The following is a 15,723-nucleotide window of genomic DNA, read 5'->3' as shown; positions in this document are numbered from 1 at the left end:
CCAAGGGTCGGTGATGTGCCCACTAATGTGTAACATATTATATGACAGAGTGATGCGGCTTACACTACCACCTGGCTGCCAGCTAACTTGCTACACTGACGACGTGGCACTCTCAGTGGTGGCCAAACACCTGCATGCGGCAGTAGAAGCTTGCAACACGGCCATACGGTTGTTAGCAGATTGGCTTCTGTCGGCGGGGCTGGAGTTAGCTTCGCACAAGACAGAGAAAGTCCTGGTCACCAGCCGATCGATTGTGGAGACAGCGCACGTCCGAAAAGAGCCATCCGCTACCTAGGCGTGATGATCGACACCAGGCTCTGTTTCCGGGAGCACCTAAGCTACGTGCAGGAGAAAGCGGCTAATACGAGTCGAGCCCTTTTTCGAATGCTTCACACTCGCGGACCGAAGCAGGAGAGAAGGCTGCTGCTGACCAGCGTTATTCGATCAGCCATCACTTACACTGCAGCAGTGTGGGCGGACGGCATCAAAGTCGCCAGCTATGACAGGGGCGTCAGGTCCACTCACCGTCTCTGTGCACTGCGGATATGCTGTGGCTTTAGGACCATGTCGGACGACGCCTCGCTGGTCATCGCAGGAGTTCTCCCCATCGATCTTCTAGTCGTCGAGGAGAAGAACGTGGCATTGGCCACCCGAGCAGGCGTCGAGCGGAAGGCGGCACGAGAGCAGGCTAGAGAGAGGAGTCTCATGATCTGGCAAAGTCGCTGGGACAGCTCGCAAAACGGCCGGTGGACCCACCGTCTCATCCCTGACGTAAGAAGATGGCAGGAGCGAAGGCGCGGTAAACTTCCACACCGCACAACTCCTCATTGGACATGGCTGCTTTGGCCAGTACCTGTTCAGATTTGGGCATGAGAGTTCACCATACTGCAGATGGTGCGGCTGCATAGTAGAGGTCGCCAAGCAATGCTTCCGTCGCGATACGATAAAACTAAAAACGCAGTATCGTAGAGAATGACTATATCTACCAGATTGCCGAATCTGAATCGGATCGGATCATAATTATAACCAGAATGAAGAAACTAATTTTCATTTGCTATACCCACCATCTCCTTCAGCCCTTTTTCGTGCGCACAATATCTACATTACAGGAGTAGTAACAGTAAAAATGATTTTACGTTAAAATAAAGCTTGCGTAACTATTTCTATTGTTTTTTTCCAAAATAAATGTCCAGAAATAAATAATAACTTTTCAGAAATTAGAACCATCCCAGGAACAAAGTGGTTCTAATATCCGAACTTCGACTGTATTAAAATTTAATATAATAAATTTAACATGGTTTACCTTCTAGAAGTTTTGTCATTCACAGTCTTCAGGCTCATTATGGTTCTCAACATGCCATATTGATATTATAAATATGTTTTTACCCACTTACCTACTGTGTTTCCTATGTTTAAGTGATGTGGCAAAAACATCGATAGTCGAAAATCGATTTTATCAAAAACTTTAAAAACATCGATGTTTCTCCACCTCTAGAGCTATATACCAAGCTTTACCAGGTGTATATTATTCCATACTTAGGTTTAGGTATAAAATATAAAAGTACCTTATTTTCAATATGAACCAGTTTCTAATAGCCTTTTTACACTGGGTGCGTCTGCTATCGATATCGGAATAGACGCAATGAAGCAGAAAAGGCGTTTACATTGGAGACGTGCGTCTTGAATTTGGATTTGGGTGTTTGATGACAAGGAAAGATACACAAATTTTTGAAAATCAACAGAATTAAGCAAGACGTCAGGAAAATGGACGAAAAAGAATTGATTCTCATATTTATATATTATTTTCAGACATTTCATTGTAGAGTTTGTGGGAGTTCTTCTTCAAATTATGAAAACCACCGAAGTTCGTCTCCAGCAGTGACTTAATGGCATCAGGGGGTCAGAAAAATTTCATATGATAATAATACAATCAGTTTCAAGATTTTATTTAAGGACTTTATGTATATTTTCACCTTTTTGCACAATCATACATTTTTAGCGCCAAATTTGATTTTTGATCTACAATTTTTTGTTGTTATTAGTGGTGATAGTTGCGCTGATAGGCAGAAAATACCAAAAATGAGCAAATCAATCGAATATACCGAATAGACGCACATGAATCAGACACTGACGCAACTTTTTGCCACCACTAGGGCCCTATGCTTAACCTATGTAAAAAAAACTGCGTCTGCGGCAAGACGCAAAGAAGCATGACGCAGCCCCAGTGTAAACGGCCTATAAGTTACAATACTATTTTAAAAAAATCGACCAATTTTATTTTTGATCGAGACGGAAAGTTGCGAGTCCTTTACTTTTACTTACTACTTTTATACCCGTACTCAGTCAGTATATCAATTTTTGATTAATGTAGAATTTAAAAAAATTTTACATTTTGTTTTTCTGCTACATGTGTTATCTACATCTACAATGTATATTGTACATCTAACATGTAAATTATACATGTACCATTTAGATTCTTCATCTTCTCCGCCAGCGGACACCCGCGTACATAACGAGGCAGTGTGCGAGCGATAAATAGAATGAGTAACGTGTCTCTTGCTGAAGGAGGCGGGGGAAGCAACTGAAAAGTAATTTCTTCATTCTGGCTATAATAATGATCCGATCTGATCCAAACTCGGCATTCTGGTAGATATGGTCATTCTCTACGAACTGCACTTTTAGTTTTCTCTTATCTTCATTGTGGATTGTGGATGCCACAGATTTTAGTCCTTTGTGAAGTTGGCTGCCGTGTCGTTGGCAAATGTGGCAAGCTTCACTTTTTTTTGTCATATATTATTATATTATATTATATTATATTATATATTCATCATTGATTGTTACTTATTGTGTATTAAACATTGTCAATAAATTTACATATATTTTTCAGGAACTGTTTTTACGATCCATATATTTACATTTATAGAGGTTTATTAGGCTGTACCAAAATTTGTTTTTTCGAAATTCAAACGGTACACCCCCTAGTTTTGTTACCTTGGATTTAATAGTAATTTACATGTTACATGCTACCGAATTTTACAAAAAAATTTAATCAAGAAAATTAAAAAAAAAATGTTTGCTGAATGAGTTGGTGATGAATTCGTGAAATCTATTCCATATATATTCATACTATTCATATCGTCATTAATCAGTTATTGGCAGTAAGAAACCTGCACAAGTTTTTGCGAACTAGTTAACTAAATATATCAACCTCAGCTGAACTTCTTGATTTTAACCAATCGTTAATTTGTATAACAGTAACTAAAAAAAATTTATTACACTACTGACAATCTAATTTTTTTTCCGGTTCCAAACCGACTTTTTCTGATAGATATGAATTTGAATTTTTGATTCTGGTATTTTTTTGTAGCTTTTTTCAGAGGTAGCGCTCTTTTTTCCACAAAACTCTAGTATCTTACGTCTGGTTGTAAAGAACTTTGCTATTTTAAAAAGATTATTAAAACTTTGTGGTTTCAGCTTACTTACTTACTTACTTCAGCTTATTGAAATGCAATATGATTTTTGTGTGGTATTTTTTTAAAGAATTTTGACTTTAACTGGGTCGAAATTATATCCTGTGGCCTCTATTTTTTGTGTATAGTACTTCATTAGGCGTCGATTAAGGTATTGCTCATTAAAATATATGGAGAAACTTTGGAGCTAAAATTCGTTAACCAAACCTAAAATATGGAAAAAATGAACAAAAAATACCTTTTGGAAGGTTGCGAGCCCAAACGCCAACAACTACTTAGAGAATTAACATCCGTTTCGTTCCTTCATATCGCATTCGCATACAAGCCAGACATAGAATATTCCGCACATCAGAAAGTGTTGATTGGTGCTATGGATAAGGAATGTCCCCATTGTCACGGGCTCAATATAAACATAAGTCAAATGGTATGTGCTGCACATCGGGAAGAGTGCAACTACCTTAAATTGAGACACCACCGGAACCATTGAACAGCTTGCTCATCGGCACAGATCTATATTCAAACATCTTCCTCAAGTCCATTCGAAAATTCAATTCATGCTTCCAAATTACATCGTTCGGAACAACAGAAATAGTCAATAATAATTAAAAACGAGAAGGAACGTGCGAGTCGCTTCTGGGGACGCGACTCTACTTATACCCGAACTCAGTCAGCATATACATTTTTGAGCATATGATTTTTTAGAATTTTATAATAAAAAAAAAATTTTACATTTTTTGCTACATCTGTTATCTCATCTACATATATTATGTATATTCTACATCTACATGTAGATTATACTGTACCATTTATATTCTACATCTCCTCGTAGGGGTTGCTCGCGCACTGAACGCGGCAGAGTGTGGAGCGAGAGGAAATGAGTTGCGCTGCGTTTGCGGGAGGGGTGGCAAGGGAAGCGACTGAAAATTAATTTCTTCATTCTGGCTATAATTATGATCCGATCTGATTCAGATTCGGCAGTCTGGTAGATATGGGCATCTCTACGATAATGCGTTTTTAGTTTTATCGTATTTTTAAAATGTGCCTGCCACAGATTTTCGTCCTTTGTGTGGGAGGAGGGGCGGGGCGAAATTTTGAATACACTTGTAGCAGTGGATCACATGAGTCTGGAAACCAAATTTGGTTGCCCTAGCTCTTATAGTTTCTGAGATCTAGGCGCTCATCGAGACAGACGACAGACATGGCTATATCGACTCGGCTATTGATGCTGATCAGATATATATACTTTATGGGGTCGGAAACGTTTCCTTCTCTGCGTTACACACATCCACTTTTACCACAAATCTAATATACCCCTTAACTCTTTTTTGAGTACGGGTATAATTAAAGGACAAGTGTACCACAAAGTAGGCTCATTGCTGCCAATGCCAAACGAAGCATATCAGTTTGTACAAATATATTTCATGGGTGGTGAGGACCAAAATCGCGCACCCGCCAGTAGCGTAGAAGCCCGTTACGGTTACCATAACCTCAATTCGGCAATATCCAGGCCCATAGTTGGAAGGCTGGGCGAATTACTTAATCAGCTCAATGAATTATTGCAATTGTTAAAATCACACATGCACAAATTAGAAAGTGACAATCAACGCTATTGTCATAGATCCTGCTAAAACACAAGATGGTGAGCACGTACGTAGATTCATTGCCCCTGTTGTTGACGACGTTGCTGGAATTATAGTTTGCGATCGCACAGCGACTCGAGAAATTGTGATTCAAAGAAGAAACAATAATCTTGAGTTCATCGCCGACACACACCGATTATATAACGCTCTGCAATATCCCATAATTTACTAGAAGGGACAAGAATGATATGTATTAATATTAAAGAACGAGATCCCACAACAGTCGAAACAAACGAGTAAGTCAGTTCGATGGATTTTTATGCGTATCGTATGATAATTCGACGCGGTCAGGATAACATTATTCTACGAAGTCGTGAGCTGTACCAACAATTTAGATATAGAATGAATGACTGAAATTCATACGAAATAATCAAAAGAAACTGAGTGCAGAAGCATATATTTACTTGAGAGATGTTATCAAAAATGGCGAACCCGGTGAAATTGTTAGCTCTATAATTCAACCATCATCATATCCACGTCATATGCAAGAATACATACAGGATGCTATGTTTTTCTTATGGGAGTGCGGACGACCGTGTTTATTTATAACGTTTACATGTAATCCAAAGTAGCAGGAGATAAATTCTTTACTATCAACAGGCAGAAACAACTCGTAATGACAGCACAGCATGTCTATTTAATCGAAAATTTAAGTCTTTAATAAGATTCATTACAAAATTACATGTTTTCAGTCAAACAAATGATGGATCTATTCAGTTGAATGGAAAAAGCGAGGATTACCTCATGCACACATTTTAAATTTGGGAGTATCATATACGAGACAATGTTTTTTATGGATGTGAATAAAATTATACAAATTTAAAACAAAAATAAATTTGTAATAAAGAAAAATGAATAACTTTAGAAGAATTGGGAGTTGGCGAACGAGCGAAGCGAATGAGCAGGGGGCTTGCACACAAACCACTTTTTCGTCATATGTGTACATGTTGACAGTTGACAGCTGTAAACGGAGCAACGAGTCGTCGGCATTTGCACAATATTTTTGTAAATACATATGCAATTTAAAAAAACATGTGTAAATATAAATGTGCATTTTCAAATTTCAAAACCAATAACAGCTTTTATATTTTATTTATTTCCCACGATCAATAGCCGAATGGATCCATGTCTGTCTGTCCGTCTTGTTGAGCGCCTAGATCTCAGAGACTATAAGAGCTAGGGCAACCAAATTTGGTTTCCAGACTGTGATAGCCCCACTCCCTTCCGCATCCACAAAAGACGAAAATCTGTGGCATTTTTAAAGATACGATAAAACTGAAAACGCAGTATCGTAGAGAATGAGCATATCTACCAGATTGCCGAATCAGAATCAGATCGGATCATAATTATAGCCAGAATGAAGAAATTCTTTGCAGTTGCTTTCCCCGCCTCACCAGCCAGAGAAACGGTATTCATTCTCTATCTCGCTCTCACACTCTGCCGCGTTCAGTGCGCGAGCAACCCCTAGCGGAGGAGATGTAGAATCTAAATGGTACATGTACAATCCACATGTTAGATGTAGAATATAAATTGTAGATGTAGATAACAGATGTAGCAAAAAAATGTAAAATGTATAATTTTTTTTTCTAATTCTAAAATTCAAAAAAATCATAAGCTCAAAAATGTATATACTGACTGAGTACGGGTATAAGTAGAGTCGCGTCCCCAGAAGGGAATTTTTAAGAATTTTTAAAAATCTGGTATTTTAAAATTTTTTTTTCAGAGGTATTGCTTCTTTTTTCACATAACTTAAGTATTTTATATCTGGTTGCATAGAACTTTGCAGTTCTGAAAGCTGACAGATATAAATCCGATCCAGCCACATTGTAGCTGCAGCTAACGCCTGAAAGATATTAAGCTTTCAAATTCAAATTTCATCATTTTTTTGAGCTATTTTTTCCCGAAATTTTGCCTTTTAAACTCAGGAAAAGTCGAAAAAAAATAGTTCTGGGCATGCATTTTTAGTTTTAGATAGACACATTAATTAGGCGTCGTTTAATAGCCTTTTTACACTGGGCGCGTCTGCTATCGATATCGGAATAGACGCAATGAAGCAGAAAAGGCGTTTACATTGGCAGACGTGCGTCTTGAATTTTGATTTGGGTGCTTGATGACAAGGAAAGAAAAACGAATTTTTAAAAATCAACAGAATTATGCAAGACGGCAAGAAAATGGACGAAAGAGAATTGATTCTCATATTTCGAAAAATCAATCGAATATATTGAATAGACGCACATGAATCAGACCGACGCAACTTTTTGCCACCTCTAGGGCCCTATGCTTAACCTATGTATGTATAAAAACTGCGTCTCCGGCAAGAAGCATGACGCAGCCCCAATGTAAACAGCCTATAAGGTATTGTTCATTAATATCTATGGAGGGACAGTGGAGGTAAAATTCGTTAACCTAAAAATTAAAAAATACTTTTTGGAAGGTTGCGGGCCCAACTGCCAATTGGAAACAAAGAAAACGAAAAGTGGTTACATTTTTGGTTTTGAGTCTTTTTGCTCAAACAGCTGCAAGTTGACCGTTTATCCATAGATTTTAATGCACAATACCTTAAACGACGCCTAATTAATGCGTCTATCTAAAACTAAAAATGTTGGCCAAGAATTATTTTTTCGACTTTTCCTGAGTTTTTAAAGTCAAAATTAAAAAAAAAAAAATTATGCAACCAGATATAAGATACTTAAGTAATGTGAAAAATAGAAGCACTACCTCTAAAAAAAAACATGAAAAAAATAGTACTTAAAAAATTCTTAAAAAAAAAATAAACCATAAAAAAAATTACTACAAAAATTTTGAAATCCCGAAATCTATTAGAGTCATTTTGGAAAACAGCGGAAAGAAAAAGTTCAATTTTGTCGTATAGTGTAATTATAGAGCGTGTAATCTATCAAATTTTGTATTTCCTTGATAGTACCAAAGATTGTAGAACACAGATGACGCATCTTTTACCATGGTGGGTTCATCTAGTAGAAGAGGCGAAAGCAATCTCTTACTTCGCATGTTAAGCCAAATATCTCGTAGGGGCAGCCGCTTGAATTCACAAACATATATATGTGCGTATTTACTAGAGTCTTGCACGAATCCGATTGAAACAACAAACGAGACACTCATACACTTACATTGACCGGTATCAAAAAAATCCGTCTGAGCAAGCATAACAAAGCAAGCGTCATGTTCATATTTGCGAGAACGAGATGCTTGCGCAGGCTTGAAAATCCGGAACATGCGAATAAGCGAAAAAGAAGAACCAAGACCTACTTGGTTGTTGCGATACCGGGTACCATTCAAATAGATTTGTTCGCTGAGCAAAAAAATTCAGAAACAAGGAAGCGGCACTTGGGTACGACTAAGAGATATCCTGCACTTATACATATATCACATGTGTATATACATATATTAATAGATACCTAAAAGAGAATTGAAGATAGCCCCGCGCGCCCCTCACTGTGAAGCGGTTACGAAAATTTAAAGGTAATTTGTTCCTGATGCATTATCGTGGTAATTGTATAGTCTTTGATAAAAGGTATATATAATATATTAAATATGTTATATACGAATACATACATGGTCATTTACATTTTCTTCACAAAGATTTTGAGACGGGTTTGCGTTTGACTGCTTCAATTTTTTTCATCAAATGAAATAGAATCAAAAGAGAAAACGAAAAATGCATGAACAAGAACCAGACTCGTTAACAGCACACATGCTTGGAAGAACTAAGACAACTCGCAAGTACTACTTTATTTGGTTGTTTTCTATGCTCTCGTTCTTATTTCTTCGTGCTCGTTCGATTTTCGTTTTTACCTAAGCTTGCTGGGCAACACAAAGCAAATACGAATATTTGTTGTGCTTGTTACTTGGTTTTGTTCGTTTGAAGCTGATTTTACGGTAGCAAACAAATAAGGTGAACAGAGTATTTTGGAAGTAGCCGATAACGAATGCATTCGTGCAGGGCTCTACTCTGTACACAAAGATTTCTCACAAACAGAAACCATGGAGAGCAACGACGATGCGCTCAACCTCTGCTTTACATTTCCTAATTGTCTTAATAATTGTTCTTAATATAATTTCAAAGACATTACCCAAAAAAAAACAATCCGAAATTTATTTCATTTGCATTGGCCTCACGAAATAGTCTATTGGAAATTGATACTGATGGTTAATGGAAAATGTTAGATAAGTAAACTTAATTACTGTGGGCGGACCTTATGTTGAAATTGTAAAATGTTAGTTGTGACTTTATTAATGAAATCAAATTCGATTTGAATATTTTTTACAAAGGAAACTAACATTTTGTTTTTGCTTTTATAATTTTATGTGTAAATATATGATAAATATAATGAAGTTGCATTTCTCTTGCATTTTAGACGCAAATATATAGTATTTATATGTTTGCAGTAGTTTCAATTTTTCATTTTTATTTTGATAGTCAATTTCAAAATTGGTTTCAAAACAAACAAAAATTATATTTTAAATCTTCCCCACTTTTAGCATATTTTACAAAACAAGTGGTTTTCATTTTTGTAAACCAGCGTCAATTCGGTGTATATTTTCTTTACGAACAGAACATGTCATCAACCGGTGATTTTTTTTAGAATATCTGAATTTTTGTTCGCCTCTTTCTGATTCAACTTTTTGTTTATGTTAAATGGCTGATATCTAGACCTCGTCAACTTCATATTTATTCGATTTTCTTTGACCTCCTATTGCTGATTGTTCGGATTCATTTGTCCGTTTACAATGGGTAAAAAATATGGGTGAGCCATAGCTTCGCGAGCGGTAAGTCGGTCAACATGATCGTAACGCAATAGTTTATCAAGAAAGTCTAATGCTTCGGGAGAAACTAGATGTTGGTTGTCGGAATGAACAAACCTTTCCCATCGCTTTCGTGAGTGACGCTGTAGAATGTCGTGAAATCGCGGATCTAGGTCAATATTGTATTTATCTAAATATGCATAGAGCTCTTCAGTACCCAACACCTTTGCAATGCGAACTAGTTGATCATAATTGTCATGACCATGGAAGAACGGCTCTTTTCGAAATATCATCGACGCCAGCATACAACCCAAGGACCACATGTCAAGTGAATAGTCGTACATCTGGTAATCGACAAGAAGTTCGGGCCCTTTAAAGTATCGCGATGCCACCCGCACATTATACTCTTGGCCTGGATGATAAAACTCAGCAAGGCCCCAATCTATAAGGCGTAACTTCCGATTTTCATGGTCAATCATTACATTATGTGGCTTTACATCTCGATGCATAATGCCCATGCTGTGACAGTAGTCAAGCGCCTTAAGAAGCTCAAACAAATAGTAGCGAATCTCGTAGTCTGTTAGTGTTTGGTAAAGTTGTTTAAAATCCGTGTTATTGACGTGCTCAAAGATTAGCGCCGGGGTGCGAGATACGGGATCTTTAACAACTGCTAGCAGTGTTATGATATTTGTTCCACCGCGTAAATTCTCCAGAATTTTGATTTCACGCTTTATCTTCTTCTTTTTCACAGGTTTTAGAATTTTGACAACACATTTTTCTGTGGTCGTAATATTAATAGCCTCAAACACCTCAGAATACTTGCCACGCCCAAGTTTCCGGACCAATTGGTAATCGTCTTGATTTCCCCAATCGACGACATAATTTTCGTAGTCCCAATATTCATCTGGTTTGTGCGCATTCACATCTGTGTACACGCGAGCGGCACTTGGTAATGTCATTTCCACTAATGGTTTTTCCTTTTGTTGTTTCTTTGCTGCAAACGTTAGTTGGATGGAGCGCCTTCTGGCTTCGTAAAATGCTTCAGATTTGTATTGATTGTTACAAACAACAATAATGGTATTGTTTGACTTCCTGAAAGTATAAAAATAGTTTTTTTTACTTAGGCTAGACATAAGAAGTTGGTACAAAAATAAGATTATTATTTATAGTTTAAGTATAAGTTTTAATTTTAAATTTCTATTCTTTTTTTACATTTCTAATTTTTATAGAAATGTTTAGCTGACACAGAAGCAAAATAAGAGGGAATTAAAACATAAGATCAGAGTCCAACCGCTCTAACTGAAATTATAATAAATAATATGAATGTAGTAAGATAGGCCATTAAAAACGCACAGAAGAAGCAACTCCTCTCCCACTCAGTTAATACAGTTTTTTTTTTTAATTACAACACTAACAATTTCTTTTTATTTCTCTAGTTCATGATTTTACCCTAATCCGCTGTTTTTTCTATTTTCAAGTAATGTACTTATTAGCCGCGTTTTCTAATAGCCTATTGCCACAGGCGACCGTAAGTTTTTGCCGTTTCGAAAATTTTCCAGTAATTCGCACGTTCTTATATGCGATAATTATTCGATAATTTTTAAATGCAACCATAAATAAAATTCACATCGAAAAAGTGAAATTCACTGTGAAAATGTAGACAATGAACGACAGGAAAATGGGGGGAAAAAACAACAAAACATATCAGAATTGCCTCGGGCACAACTCAGAAGTGAGTCTGTAGACATGTATTCCTCTGAACATTCGTTTATAAATTTTCTGCAAAACTCATGCAGAATATTGCATACGCTGTAGGCTGACATACCGAAAACCCAACCGAATACTCAGAAGAGGAGCCCAAAATATGGCTATACGCTTTTCTAGATAAAATGTCGTCAATGTTGGCCCCATGTTAGCAACATGATTAGTTTGATTAGCAAGAACATATTTTGCTACTGTATCACAGTCAAAACAATTGCTAAATTATAATTCGTAATAATTATCACAAGTAAACAAATTTTCCGCCGCACCAAATTGTGTGCATCAGCTGTTTTTCCATGGATGGTGGATGGTAGATGGTGCCAGTGGTAACACTAGTGAACACTAGAATTAGGCTGTGGCCCAAAATTTAAATTCTTATAGATTTCGGGGTTTAAAAATTTTTTACGAATTATGGTTTTTTTTTATGGTGTAGTTTTTTTTTAAAGAATTTAAAAAAACTAAAGAAACTAAAAATGCATGCCAAGAAATTTTTTTTTTCGACTTTTCCCGAGTTTTTAAAGTCAACATTTTGGGAAAAATACCGCAAAAAAAAATGATGAAATTTGAATTTGAAAGCTAAATATCTTCCAGGCGTTAAGCTTCAGATACAAAGTGTCTGGGTACGATTTATAGCTGCATTTGTCAGCTTTTTAGAACTACACAGTTCTATGCAACCAGATATAAGCTACTTAAATTATGTGAAAAATAGAAGCACTACCTCTGAAAAAAAAATACCAGATTTTAAAAATTCTTTAAAAAAAAATTACACGATAAAAAAAATAATAAAGTACTACAACAAATTTTAAATCCCGAAACTTATCAGAAAAAGTCATTTTGGTTCACAGCCTAAATCAAAAGTTAAATTTTGTCGAGTAGTGTAATCGGAGTTGCACATACACTAATGGACAAAATAATAGGTGTGCTCTTTTTTTTCTTTTTCAACTTTTAATTTCTAGTTCATATATTCTCTAATCTCAACAAATCAAAGTTTTTTCAAATCTTATATTAATTGTCTTTAAAGAAAAAGTAAAAACAGTTTCACAAACCCTTTAATTTACAAGAAAATTAAATATTTCCTTAAATCCGTCAATTTTGGCTGGACACAATAATAAGTGTAAGACGCAAAACATTAACCTGTAGCTTATTAAGATAACTATTTGGTTGCAGAAGGTAATGTAAAATTGTATTAGATGGGCCGTGGGCGTCACTGTAGTGCGGAGGAGAGAAGGCTAAATCCATTGCCAGGTTAATGAAACGATCTCAAAACTTCGTCACCAAAACCTGAAAAAAATAGGTGAAACTCGTGGAGCACCTAGAAAATCATCATCTAAGACAGACGATCGTATGGTTGTTGGTTAAACGCGACCCGTTCAAGTCTTCCAGGATAATTGCCAACGAAATTGGGAATATTGTGTCTTCACGGACCGTTCGGCGACGATTGGCAATAGCAAACCTACCAGGTAGGATTGCTCGTAGGGTTCCTTTGCTTCGTTCGGGAAATTTACAGATGAAGAAAAAATTTGCACTAGATCGTAGAAACTGGTGCGGACCGGAGGGTGAGAAAAAATGGCGTAAAATCCTCTGGAGTGACGAAAGCAAGGTAAATTTATTTGGAAATGATGCCAAAAGGAATTTTCGTCGTCCGAAAAGCAAAGAATTTGATCCCAGGTACACATGTAAAAACTGGCTGCTTTTCATGGTATGGTGTTGGTCCGATTCATTGTATTGACGGAATATGCGACAGATTCGTATAAAAAGATCTATTGGATACGGTGATGCCATATGCCATATACCGAGGATAATAGCCACTTTCATGCAAGTTCCATCAGGATAATGACCCGAAACACGCCTCTCGAGTAGTAAAGGATTGGTTCCGAGAGCAAAGTGTGGATGTTCTTGGGTGGCCAAGTGAATCCCTGGACCTAATTCCAATCGAGAATCTCTAGGGTGAACTCAAAAGAGAGGTCGGAAAGACTTTTTGACAAAATAAAAATCAACTTTGGGATATTGTCCAAAGAGGAGGTACAACATTCCAATTGGAACTTGTCGCAAGTTAATATCCTCCATGCCAAGACGAATGGAGAAATTCGTGCAAAATAATGGCGGATATACCGGGTATTAGCTGCCAGACACTCAATTTAATATAAAACAAGACCTAAAATAGTTAAATATCGATTTAATTTAAACATTTATCTTCGTACACCCATTATTGTGTCCAGCCAAAATAGACCGATTTAGGGAAATATTTAATTTTCTTGTAAATTAAAAAGTTTGTGAAACTGTTTTTACTTTTTCTTTAAAGACAATTAATATAAGATTTGAAAAAACTTTGATTTGTTAAGATTGGAGAAGATATGAACTAGAAATTAAAAGTTGAACAAGAAAAAACACCTATTATTTTGTCCATAAGTGTATGTCAAAAATTACCACCGTTCTTCATAGATATTTTGTGTGGGAAAAGGCAGTCTTGAATAGACTACATATATTAAAATTGTGCCGGGCTATATAAAGAGAATTTCAAATTTTCCCCACGCCCTTCATCAAATCCTGAAATCTTTTGGCTTGAAGATACAAGAACACAGCAAACTAATCATAGATAATATTTGTATGCACAAGTATCGCGAACATCGGATTATCATTCATCATTTCCCCAGGACTCTCCCGTCTCTAGCCACTTTAATCTTGTTGATGCATACATCATACACAGAAACGGTTTTTCGAACGATTGCCGGACTTGGTAAACGGATCATCGTTTGGAATCGTAGGAATAAATAGATGGCAACACAAAGTTTTCTGATGATTAGGTGGCGGTTGGTCCCATACTCATTATTCAATGAAAGTGAGTGTCAGAATCAAAAGAGTATAAAGTTAATAAAACTGTCCATGCATTATAAAAACTGTTTTAAATCTAATGTACTGCTCTAAATCTGCATTTTAATAGAGGAATTGTTCTCAAATTAAAAATGTTCTTATTCTTTAACAACGTACCCAAAAGTATACAATTTGTTGCAATTTAAGTTTGCCGGCTTCGTTGATGGTTTATTGCTGTTTCTGTAATCCAGAAATACGCTCGTCGGTTGCAAAAGTAATTTTGAGAAGTGGGCTAATTGACTTTGCACCCCGACTACGTTTCTTACACGATGAATGTTGTTCTAACATATGATACAAATAAAAGATATATTTAGTAATAACACATTTGTTTTTTAAGAAAAAATAAATGGGTAGACTATACAATTAACACACTGTATACATGGGTACTGATAAGATTTACAGGCATGTAACAAAAGTTCCGAAATGACAGAAAAATATAAATTTAAGCCGCATATGAGTATTTGTAGCGTCTGAAGTATTCTCACAATTATGTATGTTACAATTTTGCAATCAAAAAGATAATGTATTTAATGCTTGAAAAAGTAAAAGTGTACACACATATATATGTATATTAATGCATTTAAGACGAAAGATTTAATACCGCATGAAATAAATCAGTGTATGAAAATTTATGTCAATGTATAAAAATACATAGACATGATCCAACGTCATACGCATGTATGTAAAACTGTTGGTAATACGAAAACGACACATTAATTTTCTTCCTGGTTGTTTTCTTCATATAACAGAGCGTTTTATGGATACGATACTCACGTCGTTGATAATGGCGTCGTCGTATATGTCAAAAAATTCTTTATTTTATGAACGGAAGGTTAACCGCCAACAATTACCGAATGAGTTCTGCATAATAAGTAATGTAATGTGGCTCAATTGGAAAGACTTTCAAGTCAAGAAACATTAACTTAACAATCCAATTGGGGACAGTAGAGATGGAACGAAAAAAGTGTTCGAATATTTTGTGACTCTTGCTCATGGTAGGATATCTAATAGCCTTATCCCACACAGCACATCTATGAGGAACAGTGGGAATTTTTGACAGATGTGAAACTCCGATTCCCACTGGCACCATCCACCATCTACCATCCACCATCCATGAAATATAGCTGATAAACATAATTTGGTGCAGCAGGAACATTTTTTTCTTTTATAATTTAAATGAATATTAATAGTATTGCAATGGTTGTGAATTTGATTCA

General features: G+C 36.2%; 1 protein-coding gene across 3 annotated transcripts; it reads right to left on the bottom strand.

The window, feature by feature from the left end:
- Window positions 1-9,332: 9,332 nt before the first annotated feature.
- LOC111074870 (casein kinase II subunit alpha) lies at window positions 9,333-15,438 on the bottom strand. 3 transcript variants are annotated; one of them, XM_022367840.2, is made up of 2 exons: window positions 15,281-15,385; window positions 9,333-10,966 (listed from the first exon to the last, which is right to left on the bottom strand). In XM_022367840.2, exon 2 carries the CDS (start codon window positions 10,831-10,833, stop codon window positions 9,823-9,825), a length of 1,011 nt encoding a protein of 336 aa, XP_022223532.1. In that variant the 5' UTR covers window positions 10,834-10,966; window positions 15,281-15,385; the 3' UTR covers window positions 9,333-9,822. The 3 variants fall into 3 exon arrangements, 2 of the variants coding, with proteins under 2 accessions (XP_022223532.1, XP_022223533.1); XM_022367841.2 differs by lacking the exon at window positions 15,281-15,385 and adding an exon at window positions 14,624-14,786; XR_002607867.2 differs by lacking the exon at window positions 9,333-10,966 and adding an exon at window positions 14,698-14,787 and having other exon boundaries at window positions 15,281-15,438.
- Window positions 15,439-15,723: the final 285 nt, after the last annotated feature.

Source organism: Drosophila obscura, unplaced genomic scaffold, assembly GCF_018151105.1.
Source record: "Drosophila obscura isolate BZ-5 IFL unplaced genomic scaffold, ASM1815110v1 contig_216, whole genome shotgun sequence".
In the NCBI taxonomy this organism is placed as follows: domain Eukaryota; kingdom Metazoa; phylum Arthropoda; class Insecta; order Diptera; family Drosophilidae; genus Drosophila; species Drosophila obscura.
The sequence above is the reverse complement of the archived record's forward strand: the minus strand, read 5'-3'. Positions and strand labels throughout refer to the sequence as shown.

Bases quoted from the DNA above. Each gene is read 5' to 3' on its own strand.
- LOC111074870 (XM_022367840.2), bottom strand. From the start codon at position 10,833: ATGACATTACCAAGTGCCGCTCGCGTGTACACAGATGTGAATGCGCAC.